This window comes from Choloepus didactylus, chromosome X, assembly GCF_015220235.1.
Source record: "Choloepus didactylus isolate mChoDid1 chromosome X, mChoDid1.pri, whole genome shotgun sequence".
NCBI lineage: Eukaryota > Metazoa > Chordata > Mammalia > Pilosa > Megalonychidae > Choloepus > Choloepus didactylus.
In genome coordinates this window covers 49,555,048-49,574,120 of record NC_051334.1, presented here as the reverse complement: position 1 = coordinate 49,574,120, position 19,073 = coordinate 49,555,048, and the positions used below count along the sequence as shown (strand labels likewise).

The following is a 19,073-nucleotide window of genomic DNA, read 5'->3' as shown; positions in this document are numbered from 1 at the left end:
CATCTGTTGAAGGACACTTGGATTGTTTCCATCTCTTGGCAATTATGAACACTGCTGCTATGAACATCTGTGTACAGATGTCTTTTTGTGTCACTGCTTTTAAATCTGGGTATATACTCTCTCAATTTTGAAGGAGAGCTTTGCTGGAGAAGGAATTCTTGGCTGGCAATTTTTCCTTTTTAGAATCTTAAGTATGTCGTACCACTGCCTCTCACCTCCATGGTGTCCGCTGAGTAGTCAGTACTTAGTCTTATGTTGTTTCTCTTGTATGTGGTGAATTGTTTCTCTCTTGCTGCTTTCAGGACTTTCTCCTTTTTAGCATTTGACAGTCTGATTAGTATATGTCTCAGAGTGGGTCTATTTGGAGTAATCTATTTAGATGCCATTGTGCTTCTTTGACTTGCATATTTATGTTGTATAGAAGGGTTGGGAAGTTTTCCCCAACTATGTCCTCAAATACTCTTCCTAGCCCTTTACTCTTCTCTTCTTCTTCTGTGACACCAGTGATTCTTATATTTGCACATTTCATGTTGTCCTTCATTTCCCTGAGATCATTTCAGATTTTTTTATTTTTTCACCGTTAGTTCTTTTGTGCATTTATATTCAATTGTACTGTCCTCTAATTCACTTATTCTTTCTTCTGCCTCTTCAAATCTGCTGTTGTGTGTCTCTAGTATATTTTTAGTTTAATCTACAGTACACTTTATTTCCATAAGATCTGCTATTTCTTAATTTACTCTTTGAAATTCTTCCTTATGCTCTTTTAGAGTCTTCTTGATTTTCTTTATGTCTTTAGTCAACCCATTGAAGTTGTTTTGGAAATTTGTGTGTACTTCTTTGATTAATTGCTCCAGATTCTGTGTCTTCTCCAGCTTTTTAATTTGTTTGTTTGGCTTGTCCATATCTACTTGGGCCTCCGTGTACTTTTTTCTTCTTTTTTTAATGCATTTTTTTATTGTAAACTTTAACATGTATACATAACAGTGAGAACTTTCAAAGTATGATTAACAAGTAGTTAGAGATCAAATTTCAAAGAATATCATGGGTCACAGTTCCACAACTTCAGCTATTTCCATTATTGAAAAATATAACATGCACATAGAAAGGTGTTAGCTTTCGATGTTCAGCTCAACAAGCAGTTATATAGATAATTTCAAAAATTGTCATGGGTTACAGTTCCATAGTTTCAGTTCTTTCCTTATTATGCAATACAGGGAATATACAGAAAGGTGAAGACTTTCAAAGCACAATTCAACAAATAGCTATAGAGCAAATTTCAAAGGATGTTATAGGTTACAGTTCCACCATGTCATTTACCTCCTTCCAGCCATTCCAACACCCTAGCATCTAAATATATCTTTCCTCAGCTCACTGATTTGATTTTTAATTGATTTAGGAGATCTGTTTGATTGTTAATTATTTGTTTCAATTCCTGTATCTCACATGCTTGGGAGCCTTTGGGGTTGGGGAAGGGCTCCTGGCACCTGAATGTATCATTCTCACCTCTGTCTGCCTTTTGCCCATGCACACCTTGGGCTTCTGTGGAAGAAGAGTAAATGCGGTCACTACAAGTCCACTGAGTCCCAAGTTCCCTCACAGGAGCTCCCAGCCACAGGACTGTGAAGGGTTATCTCCCTAGTCACCTGCTGTAATGGGTGCATGGGACATGGAAAGCTGTTCCCTCCCACACTTGGCATCCTGCTCCAGCTGCCAGTCCCCAGTGGTGGTCCTGGTCTAACACACTTATCCTGTCTTTATGGTGCAATCTCATCTGCTTCTTCATCCAAATCCCCACTATGTGTTGTAGAGTTTCCTCTCCAGCCGATTACACCCTGAACCTGCTGTTCTGGGTGCCTTCTGCCCTTCCTCTAGTCCCTTTCCTGGAGGAAAATATTGCTCTGCCTCTCCTATTCTGCTATCTTCCCAAAAGTCAAGTTGTTTACTTTTCTTTTTCTATCTTTATTGATTTAATTTTATTCTTAATTTTATACGTAAAATGTTAATATGATTTGAGCAGACAAAACTATACAAGAAGATATTCTCAGAGTTGTCACATCTCTCTTGTATCTGCTACTCCATTCTCACTCCACTCTGGAGATAACCAACCTTGTTAGTTTTTGATTTATGCTTATGATGTTTCTTTTTAAAAATAAGCAGATAGATGAATATATTTTTCTGTTTTCTCTTTTTTATTACACAGAAGGTAGTGTACTCTTTTGCACTTTGCTTTTCCTTTAACAGTATATCCTCTGGAAATTGCTCCATGTATGTTTATAGATATTTTCCTCATTCTTTTTGTGTAGTTGTGTAGTATTCCATTGCTGAGGTACCATTTATTCAGTCACTTTATTTTTATGTCAGACTTTAGTTTGTTTCCAGTATTTGGCAATTAAGAATAACACTGCAATGAAATACTTTATTGCATATGTTGTTTCCTTTTTGTGCAGGTGTATCTGCTGTGTAAATTCCTAAAAGTGACATTGCTGGTGTCAAATGGTAAATACAATGTTGTTTTGTTAGATATTGCAAAATTCCCTTCTGTGGGGGTTGTACTCTTTTGCATTCCCACCAGTAACTTATGATAGTGCCTGTTTCTCCATATCTGCACCAACAGAGTATGTCAGTGTTTTAAATTTTTTCCAATCTGATCTGTATCTGTGTAGTTTAATAGGCATTTCTCTTACTATGAGTGAAGTTGAACATCTTTTCATATGTTTAAGAGCCATTTTCATATTTTTGTGTGACTTGTCTTTTTAGTTTTTTTGCCTATTTTTCTATCAGATACTATGTCCTTTTTTCCTTTGATTTCATGTTTTCACCATGTTGTAGCATGTATCAGAACTTCATTCCTTTTCATGGCTGACTAATGTTCCATTGTATGGATTTACCACATTTTGCTTATCCATTCATCTGTTGATGGACACTTGGGTTGTTTCTACCTTTTGGCTATTGTGAATATGCTGCTGTGAACATTGGTATACATGTATTTGTTTGAGTCCTTGTTTTCAATTCTTCTGAGTATATACTTAGGAATGGAATTTCTGGGTCATAGGGTACTGGGTCATATAGTAATTCTGTTTAACTTTTTGAGGAACTGCCAAACAGCTTTCCACTGCTGGTACACCATTTTACATTCACACCAGCAATGTACAAGGGTCCCACTTTCTCTATATTCTCTCCAAAACTTGCTATTTTCTGTTTTTTATTTTTTTGGTAATACCCATCCTAGTGAGTGTGAAGCGGTATCTCACTGTGGTTTTGATTTGCATTTCCCTAATACCTGATGATATTGAGCATCTTTTCATGTGCTTACGGGCATTTGTATATCTTTGGAGAAATGATTATTTTAAGTACTTTGCCCTTTTTAACATTGGGTTGTCTTTTTGTTGTTGAATTGTAGAAGTTCTTTATATATTCTGGATATTAAACCCTTATCAGATATATTATTTGCAACTTTTTTCTCCCATTCTGTAGGTTGTCTTTTTGCTTTCTTAATAATGTCCTTTAATGCACAAGTTTTTAATTTTTATATTTAATTTTTATAATTTTAATGAAGTCTAAGTTATCTATTTTTTCTTTTGTTGCTTGTACTTTGGGTATCATATCTAGGAAGCCATCGCGCAATCCAGGGTCATAAATATTTACTCCCATGTTTTCATCCAAGAGGCTTATGGTTTTAGCTCTTATATTTAGGTTGTTGATCCATTTTGAGTTAATTTTTGTATATAGTATGTCCCTTGATTTTTTTGTGTGGGTGCAATAAATATTTTAATTTTTTCTTTTGTTTTTATGATGGCAAATAATTTTCAAGTTTATTTCCTTTGTTTTTGTTCATTTTAAATACAAAGCTAAACCACAAACAGGTACAACCAAGACATTTCATCTCATATTACACACTCCTCAGATTTGCTGACCACTGATCAGGCAAGCGCGGAGTAGGGTGGGGTGTGGGAGATCCCAAGTGACTGTTCCAGAGCTCAGCACCCCAGATTGAAGGTGAACAGTGAGTGAGAATTGGCTCCCTTTGGGGAGACAGAGGAAGCTACTTACTCCTCCTGCCAACACAGTCGAGGTGAAAACTTTTTAGCCTTATCCTTGACCCCTGGACACCGGGATCTGCCCACTGCCCTGCAAACATGGGTGCCTTTCTGAGGCTGGCTGTGGCAGCTAGGGGGAAGGGTCCCGCATTTCAGGGCTTGTAGACTCACGCTTCAGGGAGTCTGACAAACAGGTCTTTGACAGCAGGTTTCCAACTTTCTACTCAGCAGAGTCAGATGGGGGGTGGGGTAGGGTGGGAGGTATCAGGTAAGTAGTTTCTGGTCCTGCTACAAAACTTTTTATTAGAATAGAGTACCATCTCAAACATCTACAAAAGAAAACAGAGCAGGGGAGGACCACAGCAACTTCATTCACATCAAGACCTATATTCAGGTGTGTAAGTTGTTTCCTGTGGTTTTTTTGTTTTTTTATTTTTTTGTTTTTTTAATTTTTATTATTTTTTTAAATAAATCCAGTCTTCACATTTCTATAAAGGATTAACCAAGTTTCAGGAAACCTTGCCCTGGTGGGGGTAGGTAAGCAATGGTGTTCCCTGCCCACATCTAGTTTGATTATCTGCACTGATGCTCTGAGGTGCAAAGAAAAGCAGCAGCCTTGTGGAAGTGTAAACATATGGCTGGCCTGCAGTCATGGGCCACAGGGTCAGTAAGCTTCAAAAAAGCCTAGGGGAAGACTAGTTTACTGCGAAACCTTATTTAAAAATATTCCTGCACTTAAACGTGTGCCTGTCAAGACGAGGAGAGCAAGAGCTTGGAGACTTCTCAACCAGGCTGTGGGAGGCAGTGTCCTCCTCACACCTGCCTGTCCTCAGGCATTGGGCATTCTATTTTTTCCTTTATTGAGCTTAAAATTTTGCTCTATTGTCAAGCTATTTTCCTAGGTTTTTGAGTAGGGAATTTAATTGATTTATTTTCATTTTTTCATCTTTATATCAGTGTTTTAGGTTTTGAATTTTTCTGTTTACTGCTTTAATGTATCCCATAGATATGTAGTGTTTTTGTTATCATTTTTAAGAAATTCTGTGATTTTGGTTTGTATTTCCTCTTCCCTTAACAGTTGTTTAATAAAAGTTTTTTTTTTTTTAATTTCAAGTAGAAGATTTTTTGTTTTTCACTTTTAGTTATTACATTGTTAACAGAATGTTTGCAATAGTTCTACTTTATATAACTTACTGATTTGTGACTTAATATATGATCAGTTTTTATGAATGTTCCATATGAGCTTGAGAAAAAGGTGTATTTCCTATGATTGAGATGTACTTTGATAGTCATGAGATCTATCTCCTTGATTCTGTTGTTTAGGTCATCTGTATTCTTAATTTTTGCCTATTTGATCTGACTTGTACTAGAGTGGTATCTTCTATTTTTAGTATGTTTCTCTCTGTTTCTCGTTGCATCTCTTGTATTTTATGCTTTATGTAGATGCTTGCTTATTATTTGTTGCATAGATATTTATACCATATATTTCTTGTGGATTGCGGATTTTCACATTAAAAATGCCTTCCTTTGCCATGTTTAATATGTTCTTGCTTTTTGGTTTGAATTCTGATTTCATGATAGCAAACCCTGCTTTCTCATTGTTTTCATTTGTCTCTTAGTTTTTGAATTTATGATGTATGATTAGTTTTTTAATTTATTTCTGGTGTGCCTTTGCCTAGCTCTGTACTTTTAGCCTTTTTTAATCACTTCGTTTTAGGTGTGTCTCTTGTATACAACATATCTGGGTCTTGCTTTGTGACCCAATCTGAAAACCTTTTTCTTTTAATAGGCTTGTTAATCCTAATCACATTTATTTATTTGACTGATATGTTTGGTTGGAATTCTGAAATGCTGTTTTATATTATAATTACTATGTGTTTTATTTGATATGATGTTTTTGATTATAATTACTATGTGTATTATGCTATATTTGCTGTGCTTCTTTATGTGTTTTTCTGTTCTTTTTTAAAAAAATTCTTTTGAAGTTTAGGAAAGTTTGTATTTTCGTTTTAGTGGTTTTCTTTGTCCTTAATCTGTTTAAAAATGCCGTTAATATCCTGTTTTTTTTTTTAATTTACCTTTTATTCTCTAGTTGGGCAGTATTTAATGGTATTCTTTGATTCCCATATATTGCCTATGCAGCAGTCAATGAGTTCATTCTCTATTTCCCCCTTTCCCTCTTCCTTCTCCTCACATTTTTAAAGTTGCCTTACAACTACTTCAGTAGAATGTATAATATCTACTTATTTTTCCACACTTGACCCACCTTTATTTAAGTCTTGAATCTACAATTAAATATATTAAATGCTCATGATCAGTCTTTTTGATGAAGTTTCCTCAGTCATCTTTTGGTTGTATAAAGCTTATTCTCTAGTAGCTTCCTCAAAGAGGGCTTTTGATGACAGCATTTCCAGAGTTCTTGAACATTTAAAACTGTTTTTATATAGCCATGATGCTTGAAGGACAGCTTGGCTGGATATAAAAATCCTTGGTTCACACTTTTTTTTCCCTTGGATTTCTTGAAAGTGCCACTCCACTATTGTCTTGCCTTGTATTTTGCTCTTGTGTACTCTGATGCCAGCTGAATTTCCTTATCCTTTTAAGTAATTTGGTCTTATTGCCTGGAGGCCCTGAGGATTTTTTTCTTTATTTTTAATGTCTTATAGTTTTGTTAGAATATGTGTCAGTTGACTTTTGCAGGTCAGGTACTCTGTGGGCCCTTTCAGTGTGTATATTTAGATCTTCTTTTATTTATGGAATGATTTCTTGGGTTATAGTTTTAAATATTAGTTCTATTCCATTGTTTTGTTTTGTTTTTAATTCAGGGATTCCAATACTAGTATATTCTATTTTTGGCCTGTCTTCCATTTTAGCCACTTTCTCTCTGATCCTTTTGTCTTCTTTACTTATCTCAATTTGTATTATTTTGGATGTTTTCCTGCCTTTCTTTAATAACTTTATTAAATTTTCATTCAAATCTATTGTTCCTTGGGCACATTGCATTTTAGTATCATTTCTGAGATGATTTTGTCTTTTCCTTCAATTTTTTTCCTGAATTCAATCAACTATCATTTCATTTTTTCCTGTTTTTTGTCTATTTCTATCCTTAGTTTTTGAATTTATGATTAAGTGGGCTTTTGTTCATATCCCCAAGTGCTTGATTGATGATATTTAATCCAGTTTGGAATGCTGAATTACTGTTTTCTTCTGCTTTATGTTTTGTTTTGTGGTGTGAATTTTTAATCATCTGAACTGTTTTCTCATTTTCTGTTGTTCTTAAAGAAACTTTGAAGGGATGCAGACTGTTTTTGTCTATTTGTTTTGAGCACAGGGTTGGGGGTTGGGGGTTGGGGGACTTACATGATTACTAGTTAAAGAGCAACCTCTCGTCAGTGATGTGAAGTGCAGTTTCCTTAATGGATGATGTTTTCTTTTGGCAGTGGGGAAAAGGATTGTCTTATATGACTCTCAATTTCTCCTCTTGTTTATTCCCTTTACCACCCAGTCTCTAAAGGGTACTTCTTCCCTTTTTACCCTTTTCTCCCTCAGAAGTGATGCCTTTTTTGTGTCCCATACACATTTGAGACACTTTTCTATAGCTGGTGCGCTGATAAATCTGGGCAGTTTTTCAGTATTTTTATATTTTATGGTATACTTTTTTCTTTCTAAGCATGATTTTAGTTCATCCTTAGGGCCTCCACTCCCCTCTTTTTTTTTTCTTTTAATTATTTTTATTGTAGTAACATATATGCAACATTTTTAACAAGTGTACAATTCAGTGGTGTATACAAATGACTAATAAGCACCAGTAAGTGCATGAAAATATGTGCAACATCATTAGCATTGTCCTACCTTACTTTTCCATCACCTCAAAAAGGAACTCTGTACCCATTAAGCATTAACTCCCCATTCTGACCCCCACCCTTGTGCCTGGTTCACTATAATCTACTTTCTATCTCTAGGAATATGCTTATTCTAGTTACTTCATATGAGTGAGGTCATACAGTATTTGTCCTTTTGTTATTTCATGCAACATGGTGTCTTCAAGGTTCATCCATGTTGTAGCATATATCAGAATGCCATTCCTTTATAGGGCTGAATAATTTTCTATTGTATGCATATCCCACATTTTGTTTATCCATTCATCGGTTGATGGACACTTGGGTTACTTCTACCTTTCAGCTACTCTGAATAATGCTGCAAGGAACATTGGTATACAGGTATCTGTCCAAGTCCCTGCTTTCAATTCTTTGGAGTATATACCTAGAAGTGGGATTATTGAGTCATACGGTAATTCTATACTTAACTTTCTGAGGAGCCACTAAACTGTTTTCCACAGCATTGTATCATTTTATGTCCCCACCAACAACGTACAAGACTTCCTATTTCTCTGTATCTTCTCCAACATTTATTTTCCTTTTTTTTAAAAAATAGCCATCCTAATGGGTGTTAAATGGTATCTCATTATGGTTTTAATTTGCATTTCCCTAATGGCTAATGATGTTGCACATATTTTCATGCACTTATTGGTGCTTATTGGTCATTTGTATCTCCTCTTTGGAGAAATGAGTATTCAAGTACTTGGCCCGTTTTTTAATTGGGTTGTCTTTCTGTTGTGGAGTTGTAGGAGTTATTTTTATATTCTGGATATTATTAGATATATGATTTGCATTCTGTAGGTTGTCTTTTCACTTTCTTGATAATGTCCTTTGATGCACAAAATTTTTTAATTTTGATGAAATTCAGTTTATCTATTTTATCTTTTGTTGCTCATGCTTTGGGTATACAGTCTAAGAATCCATTGCCTAATACAAGGTCCTGAAGATATTCCCTTATGCTTTCTTCTAAGAGTTTTATAGTTTTAGTTCTTATGTTTAGTCTTTGATCCACTTGTAGTTATTTTTTGTATATGGGGTGAGTCAGGGGTCCACTTTCATTCTTTTGCATGTGGATATCCAGTTTTTCGAGCACCATTTGTTGAAGAGACTAGTCTTTTCCCATTGAATGGACTTGGCCCCCTTGTCAAAAATCAATTGGCCATAGATGTGAGGTTTTATTTCTGAACTCTCGATTCTATTTCAATGATCTATATGTCTGTCCTTGTGCCAGTACCACATTGTTTTGATTATTGTAACTTTGTAATAATTTCTGAAGTCTAGAAGTGAGCCCAACTTTGTTCTTTTACAACATGGTTTTGGCTATTTGGGACCCCTTGCCCTTCCAGTATGAATTTGATGATGGGCTTTTCTGTTCCTGTGAGGAAGGCTGTTGGATTTTTGATTGGGAGGGACAAACATTTTTACATTGTTATGTACAGTTATGATGGGTATTGGGAAAAATAATCACCAACATTATTGCTTTAGACTGAAGCTACATGTTTAAACACTGATTTAAAGAATGTCAAGTAAATAATACAGTTGATCTGTAAAGAGGCTAAATGCGTGATGTGGTCTTTTCCCCCTGTCAACCCTGATGTTGGGATTGCTGTTAGTCCCATTTACAGCTGGGGAAATGGATATTGGGGAAGGTGGAGTCACACAACTTAGGTCACACAGCTGGGACATGGTGGAACCCAGGTATGAATGCAAGTCACTCTTCAGAGTCAGGGTTTTAACCACCAGGCTGAGTCAAGGCAACACATCAAGTGATCCATTTCATCCTAGCACTCAGCTCCCTGCCACCAGCTACCAAAACTCCCTTTGCACATGTATGTGAGGAATGGCTTTGGAATTGCAGAACCTCGGGGTCAAGGGTAAGCCCAAATGACCCCCAGGCCAATGTCCAAGTGATGCTTACATCTCCTCTACAAAAATCCCACCAAGGGGGTGTGCATATCCCCTGCTCATGATTTAGTTTTAAGGAGCATTTAGGGCAGGCTACTTCATAACCTCATTTAAGTTTAGGAACCAAACACCCTCCCCCCTAGGGGACCCATTTGCACAGCAGCCTAGCAGCTCAGGATTCATGAACAGCTGGGTTCCTACTGCAGAGAAGACTCCATGATAATCTACAGTTGCTTCCCCAGCTCCAACAGGGCCGGGTCTCAAGTGCCACATTTGTGACCATGTCTATGACAGGGATGCAAGGCTGCAGAGGATCCAAGCCACAAGCTCAGACCGGAAAACAACTCAGAACATTTGTATTTCCAACCCCAGGCCAGCTGACTGCTGGGAACTCACCCACTCATTCAATAACCCAGGTGGTAACACTGTGGTCATTCCTACTTTGCAGACAGTGAAACTGAGGCAGGGAGAGGTAAGTAATCTGCGAAAGGTCAGCTGGTCGGCAGTGGAGCTTGAATTCCAACCCCAGGCAATCTGGTCCCAAAGCCCAAGCTCGACACTAGGGGATGGCAAACTTTTTCTGTTAGTCAGATAGTAACTATTTTAGGCTTTGCAGGCCATCCAGTCTTGGGCGCCCTACTCAACTCTACCTTTATAGACTGTTCCAGTTTGCTAATGCTGCTGTTTTGCAAAACACCAGAAATGGATTGGCCTTTATAAAAGGGGGTTTATTTGGTTACACAGTTACAGTCTTTTTTTTTTTTTTACCCCCATTTTTCTACTCATCCATCCATACACTGGACAAAGGGGAATGTGGTCCACATGGCTCTCCCAATCACATTGTCACCCCTCATAAGCTACATTTTTATACAATCGTCTTCAAGATTCAGGGGTTCTAGGTTGTAGTTTGATAGTTTCAGGTATTTACTGCTAGCTATTCCAATTCATTAGAACCTAAAAAGGGCTGTCTATATTGTGCATAAGAGTGCCCACCAGAGTGACCTCTCGGCTCCTTTTGGAATCTCTCTGCCACTGAAGCTTATTTCATTTCCTTTCACATCCCCCTTTTGGTCAAGATGTTCTCCATCCCATGATGCTGGGTCTCGATTCCTCCCTGGGAGTCATATTCCATGTTGCCAGGGAGATTTACTCCCCTGGGTGTCAGATCGCACATAGTGTTGAGGGCAGTGATTTCACCTGCCAAGTTGGCTTACCTAGAGAGAGAGGCCTACATCTGAGCAACAAAGAGGCACTCAGGAGGAGACTCTCAGGCACTATAGGCAGGCCTAGCCTCTCCCTTGCAGCAACAGTCTTCCCAAGGGCAAGTCCCATGGTAGAGGGCTCAGCCCATCAAACCAGCAGTCCCCTATGTCTGTGAGCACATCAGCAAACATGGAGGTGGGGAAGCCCAACACCCCTGCATTCTCCACCAGCTCCCCGGGGGGGCCTCTTCTACTCCCCTCTTCTCTTCTCTTCACCATTTTTCAGACCTGCTTCATACTCCAGAAAGGTCTATGACAGGAGTTTGAAAGAGTTTAGCTGAAATTTGATATTTATTTTTACTTACAGGTAATTTGAAATTTGTAGCATTTTCTATTTTTATTTTAAGTTATACTGAAGGTGTAGGTTATACATGGTTTCATTTGCTCTTCACGTTGATCTGTATAGTTTTTTAGAGGACATGTTGGAGAGATTTGAGTTTATACAGATACATTTATCCTACGTTACATGGAAGCCCCTTAACTTTTTTTTCCACTTTTAAAAATAAAAGTATAATTTATATACAGTAAAATTTACCCAAGTGTACAGTCTGCAAGTTTTAACAAACCCAAATAGTTTTGTAAGTACCATCACAATGAAGATAAAGAACAATTATTTCCTCTTTGTAGTCAGCCCCTGGCAATCACTGATTTATTGTTGGTACCTATAGTTTTACCTTTCCCATAAGGTTCTATAAATGGAATCATATAGTTTGTAACCTTTTGAGTTTGGCTTCTTTCACTACATTGAGATTCATCCATATTATTGCATGTATCAGTAGTTCATTCATTTTTATTGCTGAGTAATATTACATTGTATGGTTCTAGTTTGTTTATCTGTTCATTGGTTGAAGAACATTTCTGTATTTCCAATTTTTGGTGATTACAAATAAAGCTGCTATGTAAAAGTTCAGGTTTCTATGTTTACATAAGTTGTCATTTCATTTGGCTAAATACCTGGGAATGGATTTGCAGGGTCATTTGTTTAACTTTATAAGAAACTGGCAAACTGTTTTCCAAAGTGGCTATGCCATTTTGCATACCTATCTATGATATTTGAGAGTTCTAGTTGCTCTGTATTCTCACCAGTACTTGGTATTGTCAGTTTTTTTTCCATACTAATAGGTGTCTAGTGGTATCTCACTGTGGTTTTAATTTGCAGTTCCTTCATGACTAATAACATTGAGCATCTTTCCTTGTGCTTATTTGTCATTTGCATATCTTCTTTGGAGAAGTTTCTGTCTTTTGTCCATTCTTTTTAATTGGTCCATTTACTTATTATTGAGCTTTGAAAATTCTTTATAAATTCTCAATAAAAGTCCTCTACTGGATATGTCATTTCTTAATATTTTTTCCTAGTCTGTGGCTTATCTTTTCATTCTCTTAATGGTGTCTTTTTGAATTTTGGTGTTGTATCTAAGAAATCTTTGATTAACCCAAGGTTAAAAATATTTTCTCTCATATTTTCTTCTAGAAATTTTAAAGATTTAGATGTTAGATGTAGGTCTATAATCCATTTGAGTTAGTTTTTATATAGGTTTGGAGATGTGGATCAAGGTTCATTTTTTTTCAAACGGATATCCAGTTGTTCCAGCACCATTTGTTGTAAAGGCTATCCTTTCTCCATTGAATCACCTTTGCATTTTTGTTAAACATCATGTTTATTTAAGTATAACTTACATAAAGAAAAGGGCACAGTTTATAAATGTACACCTTGATGGATTATCACAAAGTGTACACGCTGTGTAGCCACCAACGAGGGCAAGGTACAGATCATCATCAGGGCTTCAGAATTTCTCCCTCATGCCCTCTCCCAGGTTAGTGCCACCTCTCAAAGGTAATTACTATCTTGACTCCTAAAATCATGGATTAGCCTTGCAGTATGTATTCTTTTGTGTCTGGCTTCTTGTGCTCATCATTACATCTGAGATTCATGCAGTTATAGTTCATTTATTTTCATTACTGTATAGCTTTCCATTAAACGACTGTGCCACACATTTATTCATTGTATTGTTTTTCTGGTTTGCTAGGGCTGCTGTTATGCAAAATACCAGAAATGGATTGGGTTTATAAAGGGGACTTATTAGGTTACAAGTTTATAGTTCTAAGGCCATAAAAGTGTCCAAACTAAGGCATCAACAAGAGGATACCTTCATTGAAGGAAGGCCCATGGTTTCTGGAACATCTCTGTCAGCTGGGAAAGCATGTGGCTGGCATCTACTGGTCCTTTGCTCATAGGTTCCAGTTTCAAAATGGCTTTCTCCAAAATGTCTCTGGGCTTCTGTGTCTCTTAGCTTCTCTCAGTTCTCTGGTTCTTCTAGGGCATTTCTCTCTAAGTATCTGGGAGTCCTTGTTTAGCTTCTCCAGAGCAAACTCTGGGCTTCATCTCTTAGCTTAGCATCTCCAGATGTCCTTCTGTCTGCATCTCCCAGCATCTCCAAGCGTCTGTGTCTGTGTCTTTTGTATGTTTCTTACTGATTTGTTGGAGTTATTTTATATATTCTAGATAATATCCCTTTATCATTTATGAACGTTGCACATAATCTCCTCCCAATCAATGGCTTGCCTTTCCACTTTCTTTTAATGTTGTAATGTTTATGCCTTTTCTTTTATGATTAATGCTTTTTGTCTCTTTTTATAAGAATCCTTTCCCTATCCCAAGCTTATGAAAACATTTTCCTATATTATTTTCTAGACACTTTGTTACCTCTCACATTAGATTTCCAATTTATCTGCAGCTGATTTTTGTGTATGGGAGTTAAGGATTAAATTTCATTGTTTTCCCATATAGATATCTAATAATCCATCCACATTTTTTTAAAAGGTCAACCTATCCCCACTGCTTTTCAGTACCAACTTTATCATAAATCAAGTGTCTGTGCATGTTTGGATTTTCTAGTTTGTTCCACTGGACTATTTGTCTATTCTTGCACCAATACCTCATTGTCTTAATTATTGTATTACTTAGTGGTATTTTTTTTTTACCATAATTTGTGATTCTCCCACAGAGTAGGTCTAACATGATATAAAGTAGTTCTCCTGTATTAAGTTGTTATAATGAATAGTGAACCCAATCAGAAGTTCCCCTGCATTCCATCCACATCACCTAGTGGTCAGCATTTTAGAATAAAAGGAATGTACAATTACAGGGACCAGTGACATTTGAGGACGTGGCAGTGGATTTCACCCAGGAGGAGTGGCAGTACCTAGATCCTCCACAGAGGACCTTGTACAGAGATGTGATGCTGGAGACCTACAGCAACCTGGTCTCTGTCGGTAAGAATGGCTTCCTCGGGTAATTCTGTTTGTAATTATTGTGTCCAATATGGGGCCTTTTCTTTCTCAATTTCCAAAACTTCCAAGATTTCTGAACTGCTTGAATAGTTTTGACATTGAATTCCAGGGGTCAAAGGTCCTTTTCCCCTGTTGCTCCCCTTACAGGATGTGGGTGAACTTAAAACCCAGGTTAAATGATTTGACTTTAACGGTGTGTCAAGGAAGAGATCTCTTGTATTGCCCCAAACTACAACTTCCTCTTTCTTGGAGGTTCTGAAGACCAAGGAGGTATCTTTATTGTCTCTCACTAACAGGGCATCAGGTTACCAAACCAGACCTTATACTCAAATTGGAGGTAGAAGAGCCATCCCCAGCAGAAGTAAAAATCTCAATTTGGAGCTTTCCAGGTAAGTGGGATTGACGCAGGCTGTGAGGTACCAGCTTGTTAGTTAGGATTGAGAACCTCAGATAGGGCTTCCAGGAATATCCTGGGAAAGGTTATGGCCCTTTGGTGCTGTTTGAGGACAGGGACATGGACACCTCAGATATAACACTGACAACTGCTCCCACCATCCACGACACACCAGGCCACTCTCCTTAAGCTGGTGGTCACCCACAAGTTCCTTTATCCCATAGATAAGTGTCTTTTATATGCCACCCCTCCTGCCCCTGCCACTTCCACCAATCTCATTTCCCACTGACTTATCAGAAATCATAGGCCTGGAATCTAATATTCTGATTCCAGATCAGGTTACCTATTTCATTCTTGTTTAGCTTAGATGTTCCTGTCAGAATTGTTCTTCTAAAACATCTTGATTATCTCTTTTCAAAAATAGTTTATTGAGATATAATTCACATACTATAAAATTCACTCAAAATTTTAAAGGTTTTAGTATATTCTCTATGTTGTACAACCATCACCACTGTCTAATTTTAAAACATTTTTACTACAACCAAAAGAAACCCCTATCCCTTGGCAGTTGCTTCCTATTCCCCTATCCCCCCCAGTCCCTGGGGACCACTAATCTACTCTTTGTCTCTGTGTCTTTGCCTATTTTGGACGTGTCATATAAAAGGAATCATATACACTATGTGGCTTTTTATGTCTAGCTTCTTTCACTTAGCATGTTTTCAAGGTTTATCCGTATTGTAGCATGTATCTGTACTTCATTCCTTTTTATGGCTGAATAATATTCCATTGTATGTGTATACCACATTTGTTTATCCAGTTATCTGTTGATGGAATTTAGGTTTTTTCCTACTTTTTGGCTATTATGATTAATGCTGCTATGAACATTCATGTACAAGTTTTTATATGAACATATGTTTTCAGTTCTCTTGGATGTATACCTAGGAGTAGAATTCCTGGGTCATATGATAAATATATGCTTAACTTTTTGAGGAACTGCCAAACATCAGCAATGTATGAGTGTTCCAGTTTCTCCCCATCCTCTCTGTTCCAGTTTGCTAAAGCTGCCAGAATGCAAAATACCAGAAATGGATTGACTTTTATAAAGAAGGTTTATTAGGTTACAAATTTACAGTTCTAAGACCATAAAAGTTTCCAAACTAAGCCATCAACAAGAGGATACCATCTCTGAAGAAAGGCTGATGGCATCTGGAGTTTCTCTGTCACATGGGAAGGCATGTGGCTGGTGTCTGCTAGTCCTTTGCTCCTTGGTTGCATTGCTTTCAGCTTCTGATTCCAGTGACTTTCTCCTTAAGCATCTGTGGATTCTCACTTAGCTTTTCTGGGGCAAACTCTGGGCTTCATCTCTTAGCATCTCCAAACATCTGTGTCTGTGTCATCTCTGAGCTCTCTTCAAAATGTCTCTGCCTTTTATCCTCTCATAGAAGATACCAGTAAACTAATTAAGACCCACCTTGAATGGGCAGGGTCACATCTCCATGGAAATAATCTAATCAAAAGGTCCCACCCACAATTGGGTGGGTCACATTTCCATGGAAACAACCTAATCAAAAGATCCCACCCACAGTAGGTCTACCCCCACAAGATTGGATTAAAAGAAGATGGCTTTTTGGGGGTACATACTAATTTCAAATCAACACACTCACCAACACTTATTTTCCATTTTTTCCCTCATAACTATCCTAACTGATATGAAGTGATATTTCATTGTGGTTTTGATTTACATTTCCCTAATGACTACTGATGTTGTTTTAGTTTCCTGCCTTCTAAAGCAAATACCATGCATTGGGTTGGCTTAAACAACAGGAATTTACTGGCTCATGGTTTTGAGGCTAGGAGAAGTCCTGTCATCAAGGTGATGCTTTCTTCCAGAGGACTGTAGCATTCTGGGGCTGGCTGCCAGAGATCCTTGGTCCTTGGCTTTTTTGTCACATGGCAGTGCACATCGTGGCTTCTCTCTTCTCTTTCGGGTTCTGTTGACTTTCAGCTACCACCTCTGGCTTTCTCTCTTCTTTTCCTTCCCTATAAGGCCTTTAGTAATAGTATTAAGACCCATCCTGAATCATTTGGGCCACACCCTAACTGACATAACTTCATCAAAAGGTTCTGTTTAAAAGGGGTTCATACCTATAGGAATGGATTAAGTTTAAGAACATATTTTTCTGGGGTACATAGCTTCAAGCCACCACAGATGTTGAGCATCTTTTCTTGTGCATATTGGCCATTTGTATATCTTCATTGGAGAAATGTCTATTCAAGTCCTTTGCCCATTTAAAAAAATAGATTATTTGTCTTTTTATTGAGTTGTAGGAGTTCTTTATATACTCTAGATACAAGTCCCCTTGACAGATACATAATTTCCAAATATTTTATCCCATTCTGTGTGTTGTCATTTCACTTTCTTGATGGTGTACTTTGACACACAAAGGTTTAAAATTCTGATTTAATCCAGTTTATTTTTTTCTTTCATTGCTTGAGCTTTTGGCGTCATATCTAAGAAACCATTGCCTAACCCAAGGTCATGAAGATTTACTCCTCTGTTTTCTTCTAAGCATGTTACAGTTTTTGCTCTTACATATAGCTCTGTGATCCACTTTGAGTAAATTGTTGTTATCAGGTGTGAGGTAGGGATCCAACTTTATTCTTTTTCATGTGAATATCCAGTTATCCCAGCATCACTTGTTAAAAAGAGTATTCTTTCCCCATCAAATTGTCTTGAACCTCTTGTTGAAAATCAATTGATCATAAATGTGAGGGTTTATTTCTGGACATCCAATTCTGTTCCATTGAGCTATATGTCTTTCCTTAGGACAGTACCACACTCTCTTCATTACCCTAACTTTGTAGTTAGTTTTGAAATTGAGAAATGTGAATCCTCAATTGTTTTGGCTATTTTTTTCTTTTGCATTTCCATGTGAATTTTAACATCAGTTTGTCAGTTTCTGCAGAGATGTTAGCTGGAGTTTTGATAGGAATTGCACTGAATCTGTAGATCAACTTGGAGAGAATTGCCGTCATAACAATATTAAGTCTTCCGATCCATGAACATGGGATGTCCTTCCATTTATTTAGATCACCTTTAATTTTTGTCAGTAATGTTTAGTGATTTTCATTGTATAAGTCTTGTATTTCTTTTGTTAAATTTAGTTCTAAGTATTTTATTTTTGATGCTATTAAATGGAATTATTTTCTTATTTAATATTTGGATTTTTCATTGCTGGTGTATAGAAATACAATTGATTTTTGTATATTGATTTTGTCTGATTATGTTTTCACAAACCTGCATTCATATCCCTCTTACCTCCTGTGTGACATTTAAATTCTTCTTCTTTCAAGAACTGCCTTTTATCTAGCTGCATTTTATTCAGTTATTTCTCTCTGTTTCTCAAAAGTTAATCTCCACTCCATTGGCAGTAGTCTCCTCATTGATGCCTTCCAGAAATCTTATGTTCTTTTCTGTACCTGCCCTTTTTATTGTTGTGTATACTGCCAATCCAAATTTGATAGACCCTTTGAGTTTGAATTCAGTTTTCTACTCCCCCATGTATGATTCCTTAAATAATTCAGTCTAAACTGCTGTCTGACTTAGCATTTTGATTACCAAAACTTGGGTTTCATCCTATACACACACTGCCCTGTATTTTAACATGTAGGAACTTGATGTTTTATATACTTCTGAATTTTTATCCACTAAATTAAAAGTTCCATAATTTATTATTTCTTAACTTTGTTGGATACCACATATTTTACACTCAATAAAGTTTTTGGTAATTGCAGTTAGGGAGTCAGGAATAGAGTAGAATTATTCTTACTCATCTGATCAGTAAGGATTTCTTTAATGTAGCTGTTTTTTCTAATCCAGAATTTAAACATATACAAAAGTAGGGAGATTAGAAGAATGAATCTGATAGATTAACAACAATTACCATCACATAAGCCAATCTCATTTTATCCATACTGCCACCCATCCCCTTGCTCATATTATTTTGAAGCAAATTCCAGCCATAGTATCATTTCATCTGTCAATATTTCATTATTGTTTCCTGAAAGATAATGACTTCTATTTTTAATAAAGATACCATTATCACACCTCTAAAATACTCCTTAATAAGATCAAATATCCAATCAATGTTTATATTTCCTTGATTATCTTATATATTTTTTCAAATGGTTTGGATCATGATCCTAGTAAGTCCTTAAATTGCCATTGGTTAATATGTCTCTTAAGTCTCTTTTTTTTCTAACTTTTTGTTTTGAAAGTTTTCAAGCCTATAGAAAAGTTGCAAGA

At 36.8% G+C, this 19,073-nt stretch overlaps 1 protein-coding gene across 10 annotated transcripts in view; it reads left to right on the top strand.

The window, feature by feature from the left end:
- ZNF182 (zinc finger protein 182) overlaps window positions 1-19,073 on the top strand; it is a 108,579-nt gene that overhangs the window by 83,151 nt on the left and 6,355 nt on the right. For 7 of the 10 annotated variants that reach the window (XM_037821889.1, XM_037821888.1, XM_037821887.1 and 4 more), the window contains 2 exons: window positions 14,229-14,355; window positions 14,670-14,762. The exons of the other annotated variants lie outside the window; for them this stretch is intronic. In XM_037821889.1, the coding sequence (XP_037677817.1) occupies window positions 14,229-14,355; window positions 14,670-14,762 (220 nt within the window). The remainder of the gene's footprint in view (window positions 1-14,228; window positions 14,356-14,669; window positions 14,763-19,073) is intronic. 10 annotated transcript variants of the gene reach the window in all.